This window comes from Heptranchias perlo, chromosome 2 (assembly GCF_035084215.1).
Source record: "Heptranchias perlo isolate sHepPer1 chromosome 2, sHepPer1.hap1, whole genome shotgun sequence".
NCBI classification, from domain to species: Eukaryota; Metazoa; Chordata; class Chondrichthyes; order Hexanchiformes; family Hexanchidae; genus Heptranchias; species Heptranchias perlo.
Window position 1 is genome coordinate 157240910 of NC_090326.1, and position 16984 is coordinate 157257893.

Consider the following 16984-nt stretch of genomic DNA (forward strand, 5'->3'; position numbering starts at 1 on the left):
TAAAATCATAGGTTGTTTTATACATATTCATTTTATTATTTTAACTTAAAAATTAGCATTAATATATTTAAATGTTTATTTGAACAGACTGAATATTTAGACATATTTGGGTAAAATAATTGTTTATCTATTGTGAACTGTGTGTTATAGTCCAAGTGTCCTCGCAGTACATATCAATGTTTTATTGGATTTAGTACCTCTCGAAATGCATCAAATAATTTCCAACTGAATAAAAAGTTTTGGAAATATTCTGAGCAATGTTGTTTTCGTGTGTATGTGAATACAGCTGGTATCCAATCTTAAAGCATTACAACAATGGAGTTAAATTTTAAAAAAATCTGAAAGGTTAAATCTTGGGACAGTGCCACTCAATGTGATTTGGGGCTGTTTATGTCCTCCATTCCTCTCTATCTGTGATGGCCAGCAGACTTGCTGCATAGTATGCCTTTGGGCTGGCATTTACCAGCTGCCTCACCGTAGGATGTTGAGCAACCTGTGCTTCAGTACTGTTACATTTTTTTTTCTGAATCCAGCAAACGAATATTAGGAGATGTAATGAGGTCAGAGGACTACACCCATTGCCATAAAGTAAATGAAGGGCCCTTATTAAAGTAGAATATTTAATAATGGTACTACAGTTTTTATTTTTGCTGGTGCCTAGCCTCCACTAGGCAACCGCCCATAATAGTATGATTGAAATCACCATTTCTGTTTGTGGGGATACGCAGGGACAGATCTATATTCAGTCACTCTCTGGCGTGTTATGTTGCAATATTCCTGAGAGTGGCTGTTGAGCAAGGCATTGACTGGGGTGGTGACCCTTGACGAAAGTTGTTCTTTTTTTGATTTCCTCACCTTGATGGGGTGCATTTTTGCAGGCTCCAGTTGGCTTGTCGTTCCTCACCCAAGTGATCATTCTGACTGACTCCCGATGCTGAGTGTTGTCTGGCTGTTCGCCCACAGAGGGCATAACAGTCAACCGCGTTTGCGTCCTCACCCAATACCAGTGTACGCGTGATTCCAGCAGGGTTTGCTGCTTATTGATCAGAGATAGCAACTCTGGTCTACTCCTCCCCCCCCTCCCCCCCCAAACCTAATAGCATTGAGGTCAATTCTATTGTCACTGCTGTTGCCTCAGTTGAGATCAGTTATCTCAGCGCAGACTGGGGACCAAACCCAGAACAGTCTTGATCTGTACAGCTCAGCTATTCAGTGGATAAACTCACCAAGCCAAGAAGGGGAATGCTGTCAACAAATAGTAAATAAAATTGTTTAACGATGTTTTAAAATAGCTTGAAGTAATTTACAGTGAGTAGTCAAATGAATAACGAGTTGTTTGAATGTTGTAGGTATGTGTGCACAAAGTTTTCTCGTCGTTGTGAACCCAATTGAAACATTGTAGTGCGGTGTCTGCTGTTTTATTTAAAAACCAAAACTATACATCTTGGGGAAGCTAGAAGTTCCAGTGAAACTTAATGGTTTAATCCAAATTTAGTACATGTTTCTCATTCTGTGGAGATGGAAACATTGTAAATATCAGGTCCACTGTCCACAGTAATCAACTCTAGTTGGCTTATAATGAAGCAGAATTGATGTTTGCTATTGAACTTTGTGATCCAGTATGCCTGCTCCCCACCCCCACCCCTCCTTCCTTCCCCAGCTTTCATTGTTATGAAAAAAATACCTACCATAAGGTTTGGCTGTTTTGAAAGGTCACCTTCAGCAGTCTCAAACAGAAAGTTATCTGTGCCTCTTAAAAAGTTATGGTTTGGTCTTTCTCCCAACTTTTTTTACTTTTGTTTTCTCAGTGTAGAGGCAGCATCCGTACATAAACGTAGTCCTTTTATAAACCAAAACCTGCATCCTTATGGGTGCTAACTGGATAGCACAATATGGAACTCTCTCAACTATGGTATATCGCACTGGAAATCGCATGGAATGCCTACCTTTTTCTGCAGTCTACTCCAAAAGACAATAAAACCACAGTGTTAGGTTTTTGTATTCAGGATAATTAATAGTTAGATTTCATAGAATCATAGTATCGTAGTAGGTACAGCACAGGAGGAGGCCATTCGCCCCATCATGCCTGTGCTGGCTCTCTGAAAGAGCTATCCAATTAGTCCCATTCCCCTGCTCTTCCCCATAGCCGTGTAATTTTTTTCCCTTCAAGTATTTGTCCAATTCTCCTTTTTGAAAGTTACTATTGAATCTGCTTCCACCACTCTTTTTCAGGCAGTGCATTCCAGATCATTGCAACTCGCTGCGTGTAAAAAAAAATGTTTCCTCATGTCGCCCCAACTCTCTTGCTGATCATCTTAAGTCTGTGTCCTCTGGTTATCGACCCTTCTGCCACTGGAAACAGTTTCTCCTTATTTACTCTATCAAAACTGTTTGATTTTGACCACCTCTATTAAATCTCCCCTTAACCTTCTCTATTCTAAGGAGAACAACCCCAGCTTCTTCAGTGTCTCCACATAACTGAAGTCCCTTTTCCCTGGTACCATTCTAGTAAATCTCTTCTGCATCCTCTCTAAGGCCTTGACATCCTTCCTGAAGTGTGGTGCCCAGATTTATGTATTTGATATTACACAGAGGCAGAAAGGCACAGCAAGATACCAATGGTATAAATACTTAGGAATGTCCACCAGCTGAAAACGGAATTAAAACTGAGTAGCTATATTAATGTCTTTATGCCAAAAGAAGTCTTTTGAGTCACAAATTTTAATGTTAACATTAACTATCTTCGTATAACGCTTATCCCCAGCCATTAGATACACTAAGCTTGACTATAGCATTGCCCACTTTCCTATTCTCCGTAAAGGCACAGAGCTTGCTTCAGGTATTATCATCTAGTTCCTCTGCTTGGTAATTTCCCCTGGTGTAGCTCAGATGAAAACAGGCGAACATGCATAGAAAAGCAGCAGGGAACTTCTATAAAAATGCCTGGACTTATCTGTCACACTCAGAAGCAGCATCCTCTTTCTATGCAGCCCGTATCTGCCCAGTAATATATTTTGTAAGTTGCAGAGGCAACCCATTTTCTGCATTCGGATTTGATGTCGTCTTATGACGACACCATTGAATTGGATGAAGCTATTCTGTTTTATGCTGGAGTACATCCCCTACAACATTGCAAAGATGTGGCCAAACTATTGGTCTCCTACAAATCAAGACCAAAGCAATACAGTAAGAATTACTAATATTTAAGCCGGCACCTCTATGCCAGGAACTGCTGTATCGCCCCATTTTGTATCAACATGAAAAGTTCATGTAGGAAATTAGCTCTGAAATTTTACACGCTACCTCCTTAGCTTTAGAACCCTTTCCCAGATGTTGTTGCATATAATTCTGTGAGATTTAGTCATCACCTGCCAAATGGGACTTGGGCAACATTTACTCTGCCAAAGAGAAGCTCTGGGCTTGCCTGTTGCCATTGCAGCAGAATTGTTCTGGGACATTTGTGCTCTTAACAAATACCAAGATCGAATCTGAGCGACCTCTCTCCTTGGCTTCAGTTTGTGCTGTTATACCATCTACTGTGCCAAAGGAAGTGGTGTCTGGGAGAGGGGGAGGGGCCTACTTTCTGTCTAGGGTTTTTAATTAGCTCCTATCTTTGGAGACTAGTCTTCTAATTCAGTACATGGCCAAGTTTTGCTGCTTTGGGACATAAATTGTGGGCTATCTTTGAGGGCCAGTAGTACCCATCTTGACTACAGTTGACAAAAAGAGTGTGGCTGACTTTGTTAACCCTTAGTGCACCATGGAAAAGATAATTCATTCTTCAGCCCCCCTCTTGGTTTGATGTAAAATTGATTCAGTTATATCTATTGTGCCAGCATGTGTCAATCTTTAGTGTTCTGGCACTTGATTCAGTCTTCGGCTGGGAAGATTACTCCCAATCAGTGGCCAATTTTATCATTTGTGGGTAAGAAGGCAAATAAAATGCTTTAGAAAGGATGGTGGTGATGTAGACCAGCATTGTCCCAGGTTCAATGCAGGATCTTTCTGACCTCAGATAGGGTGGTGATAGGGTTGCTACAGTTGACTGCAGCACCTCTTAGGTTAGAGGAGGGGGGAAGGAAAAATCAGTTATAGTTCTTGGCTCTGATCACTGTCCAGTGAACCCTGCTGAGACTGTGTGCCCGTGCATGTGGATAGGATGATGGTCCAAATGTCATGCCTCCCAGCAGCAGAATAGCTGGCTGGCACACTCCCTGCATGGACTTGCAGTTAAAGAATTGCCAGGGGGCTGCTGGCATATACGGTATATCCAAGAATTGAGGAGAAGAGAAAATTGGAGGAAAAATTTTAAAAAGGTGACATTGTTATAATAAAGTATTTTCATCTGAAATTAGATGAACGCTTGACTGATAGGCGAAAGGGGAAAATTATGAGAAGAAATGAAGTGCGTAAAATAAGTTTCAGGTTTTGTATGAGATTATATTACAGTAATGATAACTTGTTATTTTCAGCATTGCATTTTACGGCTTGAAAATTGCAACAACAAAAAAAATAGCCAACACAGGGATTCTGGAATTTCCCTGGATCTGCAGCAGCCTAAGGGTTAAGTTAGCCGCTCTTGAAAAATATCTGAATCCTACGGATCAATTTTCAAAGATTTAACTTTTCAAGTACATATTAGCAAATACAAAGAAAGACTCTCGTCAGTAGTCTGCATGGAAATGCACCCTAATCTCCTCCACCACCACCTATTTTTAAAAAACTCTAATTACAAAATTCAATCTTGTTTTCTTCTTGTGTCCTCTAGGGGGTGCTAGTATCATCCAGTGTCATATACTGAATGATAAGAGGCACATAGTAACCAAAGATACAAACAACATTGTGGCATTCTGGGATGTGCTAAAGGTGAGTCCAGATTTAAGTCGGGGCTTTGCTTAGAGCGTGTTTGCAGCCTAATGGCTTTACCGTAAGAACAGATTATGAATAAACCTTCCCTCCTGCCCATCACCGTCAAATGCAATGGAAACGGCTTATAGTGGATTGGTCCATATTGACCTGATTTGTCCAATTTTGCCTGATCTGAGTTGTAACGGTTTGATGTGGGAATGGACATTAAGGTCGCTCCTTGGCTGCCTTCTGAGAAAAGTACCTATGTTGCTTTTAATGCATTTGGTTTGGGCACAGACACTGCTTGGTTCACCAAATTGTCTGGATAAACTGCATCTGCTACAAAGTGCTTAGTGTTCTCTCTCTCTCTCTATCAATGATGTTATCCAAGCTTTCACGTTTATACATGTTAGAGGTAGTATCTCACTGCCTGGGTGAATTATTGTTCTGTTGTTTGGAGGAAAAAAACTTTGTATTTTGAACCTGTTTCTGTTTTAAAATAAAATATCTGTGTCTGTTTAAAGGTTGGTGACTCAATCTGTGAAACATGGCACGGAGGAGTCACTGACTTAAATTACCTGGATATAAAAGCTGTTTACCCACTGATTTTTTTTTTAAAAAGCTCTATCTTTTGCTGAAGCTGCTCCCTCATACTTTCTGCACTCCAAACTTGATGAGTTAGTTGTTCCTCAGTGAGGTCACTGGCATTTGCCATTTGAACACAAGTATTCTGGTCCTAGAAAGGCGGGTTAAATTATTTTTAATCATAATTCAAGAGGTCTTTTGAAATTCTTTCTGTCTCACTTGCCACCCACAATCCACTCCCTGACCTCCAACAATGTCATTTTGAACTAATAGCCAGGATCCAGCAACATTAAATGATATGCTCATTGCAGTGACTGCATTTTAAGGAAGTTCTGTTTCATACAGGTTGGAGATTTTTGTGGTTGTGTGACGTAACTCATCTTGGAGATTGATTGTAACGTACTGCCTGTGACTGAAGTGATATTCAGTTTTATTCTGTAGGAAAATGGTATATACATTCTGTATTATAAACTGAATTGGGACTAATTTGCTATTTAAGAAGTTGTTAACAATAGTGTAATACATCAGGCTCGTGTGGAGCATAACCACCAGCATAGACCAGTTGGGCCGAATGGCCTGTTTCTGTGCCGTAAATTCTATGTAATTCTATGAAAAAAACACACAGCATTCCACACTATCTATTAGTCAAACTGAATGATACTGCTTATTTTTATTCAAAGTATTTCAAAAATTTGTTGAACAATAAATATAGATTAGCCATTCACTCCTTGCATTTTCATTCTGTTCATTTGATCATGAACAAGGCCAATGGTTTTCCATTTTTACAACGTAGTTGATGGAATGCGATCCCCAAAATGGTGGTTAAAAATCCTGGAATCTCCACCAATAGAAATGAACTTGACTTATTCAGTTACCGTAAACCAATGACCCTGAGAGCAGTTTCCATCAATATGTCTGTTTCATCAGTTACATTGTCCTTAGTGCTGCAGCTTTCTCTGAAATTTAGAGCGCTACCTGATATGCACCACACATAACTGTGCGTATGAAGGATAAAGCTAAAGTTTGGAGGAATGGAGAGAACAAATGCTTAACTAATGCAATGTCTGTTGACTAGAAGACCTACATCTGCCTTTTTCTCCCCCAGCGAAAATTAGCCTTTTTTCATGTAGCATTAATATTACGATCAATGAAAAAATAATATAATGCAATTCTCACCATCTCTGTGACCAGCAAACAATGGCAATGGAATAGAGTAGGACAGTGGGATTAGTTTTACAGTTGTACAGTTCTGTGGAAGAACCTGTGGGCATTAGAGAAAGCAATAATTTCATAATACAAACCCAGACTCCTCTTGCCATTGAACAGTGATTAAGAACAATATAAAGCAGTGACCTGACAGTTGATTTCTGTTTCCCCCTTAGAACATATTGTGTCAGAATGCTTCTATTTTGTGCAAGTTCCATTGTCGTAGGTAATCCAATTGAAGCTACTAAAATTTGGGCCGTTTCATCCTCTGCTTGCATATGATGGGCCCTGAGATCTGACACTAATCATCAGAGGAAAAGAAAATTGTTTCCTTTCTGAGTGACTTCAACCCAGAATTCAGAAAAGAAAAGACTATGATTCAATACACTGTGCCACCTAGCTCCCAGTGACTGCAGTAAAAGGACCTTTAAGTAGATATTAAAATGCTATAACAGCTCATACATTCCCTGACAGGCTTGCAAGGTGGAAGACCTTGGAAAAGTAGAATTTGATGAAGAAATCAAGAAACGGTTCAAAATGGTTTATGTGCCAAACTGGTTCTCAGTGGACCTGAAAACGGGGGTAAGTTTTGATCTTGTGTTTTCTAGTTGTGACAAAATCCCACTATATAAATTTTTGTTCATTGTTTGCTCTTGGGGTGTGAGTGCTGCCGGCAAGGTTTCAATTATTGCCCATCACTAGTTGCCCTGTGAAGGTGGTGTGCCTTCTCGTTGAACTGCTGTAGTCCTGGTGGTGTTACAACGGTCCTACAATGGTGTTGGGTAGGGAATTCCGGGATTTTAACCCAGTGACGATGAAGGAATGACGTTCTGTGGCCAAGTTAGCGTGGAACATTTTAGAAATGATCTTGGAAAAGAAATAACTAAGCATCTGGTGTATAAAGTGTAATGCTGCCAGAATGAGTATTACGCAGAGGTTAAGACTTAACCTGGTGGTGTATTTTCCATCTTCCTGAGGGCAGTTTTCTCAATATGATTGTTTCACAAGCCGCATTATGCTCAGTGCTGAAGCTTTCTAAGAAATTTAAAGCACTACCAAATATGCATCCAGACACAATTGTGCACATGAAGGCAAGTGATCAAAGTTTTGGCTGAATCGGGTGAACCATTTCTTAACTGGTGCATCATCTGTTGACCGAAAAACCTGCATCAGTCTTTTTTGTAGCGAAAGTAAGTCTAGTCTCTTCAGTCTTTCTTCTTAACTTAGTCCACTAAGACCTGGAGTGCTCTGGGTCACTCTTCTCTGAATCGTTTCTTGTGCATCTATATTCTTTTTGACATAGGCTGGCTGACTGACCTGCTGTGTATTTCCACTATTTTTATTTCAGATTACCAGAATTCAGGGTTGGATTTCCCCCCCCCCCCCCCCCCCCCCCCCACTCTTTTTTTATATTAAATTAAGACGCAATGGGATATCTGCTTGGAAACCGGTTTCTAAATTTGCACTGGTTGAGTTGCTGAAATGTTTTGGGAGATTATGTACGGTTTGTATCTGTCGAACTGGGCCGTTCTTCTGCCCATCCTCCCAGCTGGCTGTAGAGTGGCAATGCAGGCCTGCAGCAAAGATTCTCGTAGGTGAGAGCTTATAGAAGAGGAGGGAATAAAATAATATAAGTTTCAGTGTCCAGAAGTGGATGTTTCATTGGTAGAGAAGATTTTTTTTTAAATGTTCTTGACTTAAGGAATGAAGTAATAGTAAAACCATGAAATGCTTTAGACTGAAATGGCCTAATGTTCCTTAAGCCACAGTATAATTTTGTTTGTCAAACTGTTCACGTTGAGGTAGGTCATGTCATGTATGTGTTTTATTTTAAAGAATGGGAGCTGCTATTATATACTTTTATAAAGGGTGACTTTTGAAGGCTCTGTTTTGAAAAGTGCAGCAGTTCCAGCTCATTTACTTTGTAACTGAATCCAAGAACGTTCCACGTTAAATTTAGTTTGGCAAAAAGTCGGCTTAAGAAGAATATATTCCCATTTTATTTGAGAGTTGGAACTTTTCCTGAGTGTGTCCTTGTGCCAATTTTGAGATTTGTGGTTCTGAGAAAGCTCTATTGCTAATCTTCAGAATTTAATCTTTTCTAACTTTGCTCTTTATCTGTTTTTCTTCAGCTTTTTTTGTTTTCTAACTGCTAGTTTTCCAAGAGAGCTCCTTGATTTCATTTTCTGAAGTAGGTAATTGCTCTTGCAAGCCTTTTCGCTTCAGTTGCATTGACTGACAGGCCTTTAAGTGTGCCTGATGCCTTGTCTTCTGAAACAAGATTTCCTTATAAAAAGATCTGCCTGTTTAGCAGCCTGCAAATTCCTGGATTGTAGTGGTCCCAGAACTCTTAAGTAAATCTGTAGATAACCGATTTCCTTTGTGGCTAATTGTTCACTGAAATGCTTAGCTGTACATTTTAATTCAGTAGGTTTAGTAGCAATGGCATGGTGAGGTAATTATGTGACAAGAAAATGTAAGAAACTAATCTTAAAACTAATTTATATTAACTTGGCTGAGGGCAAATTACACATCTGAATCTATCCAGCATGTTATTAAGCAGTCAGAAATGTCTATCTGTAAACTAATTCAGATATGCATTCAACACTTTTTCTTACATTAAATGTTGCTACAACTTTATTGGAAAGTTATAATATTTTTTAAAAATTGATGGTGATTCCTTTCATGTCCATTTGTTCAAGAGATCTGGTCCGTAGAAATCACAAGACCACCAAAGCTCCTCCATCGCATTGATATTAGCTTCTTGATAACATCTTGTTTTACCAATGCTGCTTCTGTCATAGAGTCATAGAGTTATACAGCATGGATAGAGGCCCTTCGGCCCATCGTGTCCGCGCCGGCCATCAGCCCTGTCTACTCTAATCCCATATTCCAGCATTTGGTCCGTAGCCTTGTATGCTATGGCATTTCAAGTGCTCATCCAAATACTTCTTGAATGTTGTGAGGGTTCCTGCCTCCACAACCCTTTCAGGCAGTGAGTTCCAGACTCCAACCACCCTCTGGGTGAAAAAGTTCTTTCTCAAATCCCCTCTAAACCTCCCGCCTTTTACCTTGAATCTATGTCCCCTTGTTATAGAACCCTCAACGAAAGGAAAAAGCTCCTTAGTATCCATCCTATCTGTGCCCCTCATAATTTTGTACACCTCAATCATGTCCCCCCTCAGCCTCCTCTGCTCCAAGGAAAACAAACCCAATCTTCCCAGTCTCTCTTCATAGCTGAAGCGCTCCAGCCCTGGTAACATCCTGGTGAATCTCCTCTGCACCCTCTCCAAAGCGATCACATCCTTCCTGTAGTGTGGCGACCAGAACTGCACACAGTACTCCAGCTGTGGCCTAACCAGTGTTTTATACAGCTCCGTCATAACCTCCTTGCTCTTATATTCTATGCATCGGCTAATAAAGGCAAGTATCCCATATGCCTTCTTTACCACCTTATCTACCTGTTCCGCCGCCTTCAGGGATCTGTGAACTTGCACACCAAGATCCCTCTGACCCTCTGTCTTGCCTAGGGTCCTCCCATTCATTGTGTATTCCCTTGCCTTGTTAGTCCCTCCAAAGTGCATCACCTCGCACTTTTCCGGGTTAAATTCCATTTGCCACTGTTCCGCCCATCTGACCAACCCATCTATATCGTCCTGCAGACTGAGGCTATCCTCCTCGCTATTTACCACCCTACCAATTTTTGTATCATCAGCGAACTTACTGATCATACCTTTTACATTCATATCCAAGTCATTAATGTGGACCACAAACAGCAAGGGACCCAGCACCGATCCCTGTGGTACCCCACTGGCCACAGGCTTCCAGTCACAAAAACAACCTTCGACCATCACCCTCTGCCTTCTGCCACTAAGCCAGTTTTGTATCCAAAGTGCCAAGGCACCCTGGATTCCATGGGCTCGTACCTTCTTGACCAGTCTCCTGTGGGGGACTTTATCAAAGGCCTTACTGAAATCCATGTATACCACATCCACTGCGTTACCCTCATCCACACGCCTAGTCATCCAGTGGCCATGTTTGATACTACGCTTGAGCTATTCCCTTAAGAATTGGAGCTTTTTTTTGTTAACTGTGCTACTATGGACAGAGCTAAGCGATCCCACAACTAACGGATCAGATTAAAGCTCAAGTCCTGCCACATCCAGTCGTGAATGGTGGTGAACAATTAAATAACTAATGGGAGGAGGAGGCTCCATGAACATCCCCATCCTCAATGATGGCAGAGCCCAGTACGTGATTGCAAAAGACAAGACTGAAGCATTTCCAACCATCTTCAGTCAGAGGTGCCAAGTGGACGATCCACCTCGACCTCCTCCCGAGATCCTCACCATCACAGAAGCTAGTCTTCAGCCAATTCGATTCACTCCACGTGATACCAAGAAATGGCTGAGTGCACTAGATACAGCGAAGGCTATAGGCCCCGACAATATCCCGGCTGTGATGCTGAAGCCTTGTGCTCCAGAACTAGCCGCGCCTCTACCAAACTGTTCCAGTACAGCTACATCGTTGGTATCTACCCGACAAAGTGGAAATGTCCTGTCCACAAAAGCAGGACAAATCCAATCCGGCCAATTACTGCCCCGTCAGTCTACTCTCAACCATCAAAGTGATAGAAGTTGTCCCTTCCATCAAGCGGCACTTACTCACCAATAAACTGCTCACCGATGCTCGGTTTGGGTTCCGCTAGGACCACTCTGCTCCAGAACTCATTGCAGCCTTGGTTCAAACATGGACAAAAAAGGTGAGGTGAGAGTGACTGCCCTTGACATCAAGGCAGCATTTGACTGAGTGAGGCATCAAGGAGCCCTAGTAAAATTGAAGTCATTGGCAATCGGGGAAAACTCTCTAGTGGCTGGAGTCATACCTAGCACAAAGGAAGATGGTAGTGGTTGTTGGAGGCCAATCATCTCAGCCCCAGGACATCGCTGCAGGAGTTCCTCAGGGCAGCGTCCGAGGCCCAACCATCTTCAGCATCAATGACCTTCCCTCCATCATAAGGTCAGAATTGGGGATGTTCGCTGACGACTGCACAGCGTTCAGTTCCATTCGCAACCCCTCACATAATGAAGCAGTCCGTGCCGACGTGCAGCAAGACCTGGGCAACATCCAGGCTTGGGCTGATAAGTGGTAAGTAACACTCGCGCCAGACAAGTACCAGTCAATGACCATCTCCAACAAGAGAGAGCCTAACCACCTCCCCTTGACAGTCAGTGGCATTACCATCACCGAATCCCCCGCCATCAACATCCTGGGTGTCACCATTGACCAGAAACTTAACTGGACCAGCCACATAAATACTGTGGCTACAAGAGCAGGTCAGAAGCTGGGTATTCTGCAGCAAGTGACTCACCACCTGACTCCACAAAGCCTTTCCATCATCTACATGGCACAAGTAAGGAATGTGATGGAATACTCTCCACTTGCCTGGATGAGTGCAGCTCCAACAACACTCAAGAAGCTCGACACCATCCAGGACAAAGCAGCCTGCTTGATTGGCACCCCACCCACTACCGTAAACATTCACTCCCTCCACCACTGGCACAAGTGTGTACCATCTACAAAATGCACTGCAGCAACTCGCCAAGGCTTCTTCGACAGCACCTCCCAAACCCGTGACCTCTACCACCTAGAAGGACAAGGGCAGCAGACACTTGGGAACAACGCCACCTGCACGTTCCCCTCTAAGTCACTCACCGTCCTGATTTGGAAATATATCGTCGTTCCTTCTTCGTCACTGGGTCAAAATCCTGGAACTCCCTTCCTAACAGCACTGTGGGAGAACCTTCACCACACAGACTGCAGCGGCACAAGAAGACGGCTCACCACCTTGTCAAGGGCAATTAGGGATGGGCAACAAATGCTGGCCTTGCCAGCGACGTACACGTCCCATGAATGAATTTTTTTTAAATTTAAGACTGTCTCCACGTTGAACCTCTGTTCTCAGCCCTACTACCAGCCCCTCAGTCAGACTTTGACCTGGCACCCAACCTGCAAGAGATTACTTCATCCGCATCTGACCTGACGGCCCGGCCGTGGCCCTATCCAGCAACCTTCCTCGAGACTGATTTTACCCAGTGCCCAAACCAACTATCTTGCAGGGCCCCAGCCTGTTCCCTCCACCCGCACCCAGCCCAACACCTCCAACTCCACTCCAGTATAGAGAAAAGTGGAAGAGTATGGTTGATTGCAAGCATTGGTCTACATGATGTGTTTATGATAACCTAATCTGTGAGAATAAAGCTCATGCAGTTTAGGAGTGTCATTGGAGTCTCAAAAAATAAATTGCAACTTTGTAAATCATCTCAGTGATATTTGTTTTTAATTCATGTGGGAGCTTCATTCAGTTTCTCAGTCAGTGTTTCTATCAGGGCTGTATTCAGTGTAGATGTTGTTCGCCAACATATTCCAAGTCTTTGGGTTGTGATAAAGTTCAGACTACAAAGATTAATGATTATGGCGTCATTACTTTTAAGTTTATTGAGAAATAGTGTGCAATGGATTACCAGGAAAGCCTATGGCCAGGGAACATTATGAAGAAAAATGCCTAGACAGGAGATAACGAGCAAGATTGAAGTTTCGTTATCGGTGCTGCTCTGATAGCTGTAAAGCTGTACAGCTTTTCCATCTGCACAATTAGTCGTGTCTAAATTTGTGTTTGTGTTCTGTTTCCTTCTGGTAGATGTTGACAATTACTTTAGACGAGAGTGACTGTTTTGCTGCCTGGGTGTCAGCGAAGGATGCTGGATTTAGCAGTCCAGATGGATCCGACCCAAAACGTAAGTGGATAATGGTAGGGCTGAACTTGGGGTATTGTACGGTACCACTTTATCTCCAGTCTTTGACAGTCAGGATAAGAACTGGCTCTGGGATACTGCAAAGGGGATGTTGGGATGGTAAACCAATCTGCAGAGTGGAGTACTATCGCAGGGGAACAACTATAACATAGTATTGTGACAATGTTGTCCTCCATTCCAACAGTATTGCATAAAATGGACAGTGCTACTTTGAATACTTTTTCTTTTGAATTAAAGACCATTTGATCCAAACAACTCATCCTATTAGTTTGAATATTGCTTCAGCCCACATCTTTCCTCCATGGAACAGTTTGGGGCTTAATGGAACAAAACTGCAAATGTCAAGTTCCTGTTGAGGCGGATGAGGTCGGGGTTGGTGGGTGGTGGGTGGTGGGGGGTGTTGGGGGTGGAAGGAACACTACTTCAGTTTTGTGTCCCATCTTTGGGAACCCAAGCCAATATTAAACATACTTGTTTTTAAAATATAATGTAATAAATAGTATTTCTCTCTTATTTATCATGTTGTAACAAGTTTTATTAATTTTGTCTGTTTACTGCCCCCAATTCCTCTCCTTGCTGTTCTTAAATATTATTGACTTTTTGCATCTCTTGTCTAGCCTCCCATTTTTCAAGCTGACTGATGCTCTGTTCTGTCTGAAGCCTCTAGTTTCTTACTGGTAATTATTGGTCTCAATGAAGCATAGGCTGCTGATGGACAAGCTGCCTTACCTCCTGCTGCTACTTGCAAGTTGTAATCTACCTTGGGAAGCGTTTGTTTTCTAGTGCCGGTCTGCTATATGTATTTTGAACTATTTTAAACATGACTGCTTAAAAGGAAGAAAAAACTATAACTGGCAGGGGTCACAGATCAGCACAGGATCTCGAGCAAATTTCTGGCAATGCTCCAAATTACTCTTTAGATAGTTATATGCACAAAATTCAACTACAGATTGAATTCAGAAGTGGCAAGGCAACTTAGATTGAACTATTTTACACAGAGGGTGATAAATATGTTGAACAGACTGCCCGGGGAGGCAGTGGAGGTAGATGTTCGCAAATGCAGGAGGGAACTGGACAGATACTGAGCAAAGAAAGTGATTGAGGAGTTTGACAGAGTAGGTATTTTTTGAATTTTGGGACCAGCAGGAAGGGCTGTAATGTTCTCTGTACATGTCTTTCTCCCTATTTACTGAACTTCGAAAAGAATCTTTCTGTTGAAGTTTTTTTTTGCCATCCCCTTCTAAATTACATCCTCCTTCGAGAACATAATACAATGGTATGATGGTAGATAAGCAGTGGCAAACATTTTAAAAGATATTTTGAGTCACAACAAAAATATATTCATGTGAGGAGGAAAGACTCCACAAAAAGGGTGAAGCAACCATGGCTAACTAAGGAAGTCAAGGATGGTATCAGGTTAAAAGAAAAAGCATACAACGTGGCAAAGATTACTGGTAAGCCCGAAGATTGGCAAAACTTTAAAAACCAGCAAAGGATGACTAAAAGAATAATAAAGAGGGAGAAAATAAATTATTGAGAGTAAACTAGCAAGAAATATAAAAACTGACAGTAAAAGCTTCTACAAGTATATAAAAAGGAAGAGGGTAGCTAAAGTAAACATTGGTCCCTTAGAGGATGAGACTGGGGAAATAATTGAAAACAAGGAAATGGCAGTGGAATTGAACAGGTATTTTGTATCTGTCTTCACAGTAGAAGACACTAATAACATACCAATAATAGTAGAAAATCAAGGGGCAAAGGGGAGGGAGGAACTAAAAACAATCACTGTCGCTAGAGAAAAAGTACTAGGTAAACTAATGGGTCTAACTGATGGCTTGCATCAGAGGGTCTTAAAGGATGTGGCCACAGAGATAGTGGATGCATTGGTTGTAATCTTCCAGAATTCACTAGATTCTGGAAAGGTCCGAGCGGATTGGAAAACTGCAATCGTAACACCCCTATTCAAGAAGGGAATGAGGCAGAAAGCTAACTCTAGACCAGTTAGCCTAACCTCTGTCATTGGGAAAATGCTTGAATCTATTATTAAGGAAGTAGTAGCAGGACATTTGAAGACTCATAATACAATCAAGGAGAGTAAATATGATTTTATGAAGTGGAAATTGTGTCTGACAAATTTATTAGAGTTCTTTGAGGAAGTAACGAGCAGGGTGGATAAAGGAGCACCATTGGATTTCCAAAAGGCATTCGATAAGGTGCCACATAAAAGATTACTGCACAAGATAAGAGCCCATGATGTTGGGGGTAATATACTGGCATGGATAGAGGATTGGCTGACTAACAGGAAACAAAGAGTTGGGATAAAAGGGTCATTTTCAAAATGGCAGTCTAACTAGTGGGTTGCCGCAGGGATCAGTGCTGGGGCCTCAACTATTTACTATATATATATATATATATATGACTTGGATGAAGGAACAAAGTGTCTTGTGGCCAAATTTGCTGATGATACAAAGATAGGTGGAAAAGCAAGTTGCGATGAGGACACACAAAGTGTCTGCAAAGGAATATTGACAGGTTAAGTGAATGAGCAAAAAATTGGCAGATGGAATATAATGTGGGAAAATGTGAAGTCATCCACTTTGGGAGGAAAATTTAAAAAGCAAAATATTATTTGAATGGAGAAATACATCAAAATGCTGCAGTACAGAGGGATCTGGGTGTCCTCGTACATGAAACACAAAAACTCAACATACAGGTGCAGCAGATAATCCGGAAGGCAAACGGAATATTGGCCTTTAATTCTAGGGGGATGGAGTATAAAAGCAGGGAAGTCATGCTACAACTGTACAGGATGCTGGTGAGACCACACTTGGAGTACTGCATACAGTTCTGGTGCCCTTATTTAAGGAGGGACATACTTGCATTGGAGGCAGTTCAGAGAAGGTTCACTAGGTTGATTCCAGGTATGGAAGGGTTGTCTTATGAGGAAAGATTGAACAGGTTGGGTCTATACTCATTGGAGTTTAGAAGAATGAGAGGAGATCTTATTGAAACATACAAGATTCTGAGGGGACTCGATAGGGTAGATGCTGAGGGGATGTTACCCCTCATAGGGGAATCTAAAACTAGGGGGCATAGTCTCAGAATAAGTGGTCGCCCGTTTAAGACGGAAATGAGGAGGAATTTCTTCTCCCAGAGGGTCGTGAATCTTTGGAATTCTTTACCCCAAAAAGCTGTGCAGGCTGAGTCATTGAATACAGTCAAGGCTGAGTTAGACAAATTTTTGATCAGCAAGGGAGTCAAAGGATATGGGGAAAGGGTGGGAAAGTGGAGTTGAGGTAAAAATCAGATCAGCCATAATCTCATTAAATGGCAGAGCAGGCTCGAGGGGTCGAATGGCCTACTCCTGCTCCTATCTCTTATGGTCTTAGTTTACACAATTAGCAGCCAGTGACTTTTCTGGTAAAAGTCTACCTGAAAGTGAGATCTCTAAGCTCGCCATTACTCCCAGCATCCCATAAATCTCAGCATCTGTTAGAACTGTTGCAGATGTACATGCATTATAGTGGGAG

At 41.8% G+C, this 16984-nt stretch overlaps 1 protein-coding gene across 1 annotated transcript in view; it reads left to right on the top strand.

Annotated features, from left to right (window-relative positions):
- Positions 1–16984, top strand: part of LOC137299309 (WD repeat-containing protein 48) — a 129078-nt gene that overhangs the window by 72291 nt on the left and 39803 nt on the right. Inside the window, exons 11-13 of the mRNA XM_067967965.1 lie at positions 4769–4866; positions 7114–7221; positions 13340–13436. Of these exons, the coding sequence (XP_067824066.1) occupies positions 4769–4866; positions 7114–7221; positions 13340–13436 (303 nt within the window). The remainder of the gene's footprint in view (positions 1–4768; positions 4867–7113; positions 7222–13339; positions 13437–16984) is intronic.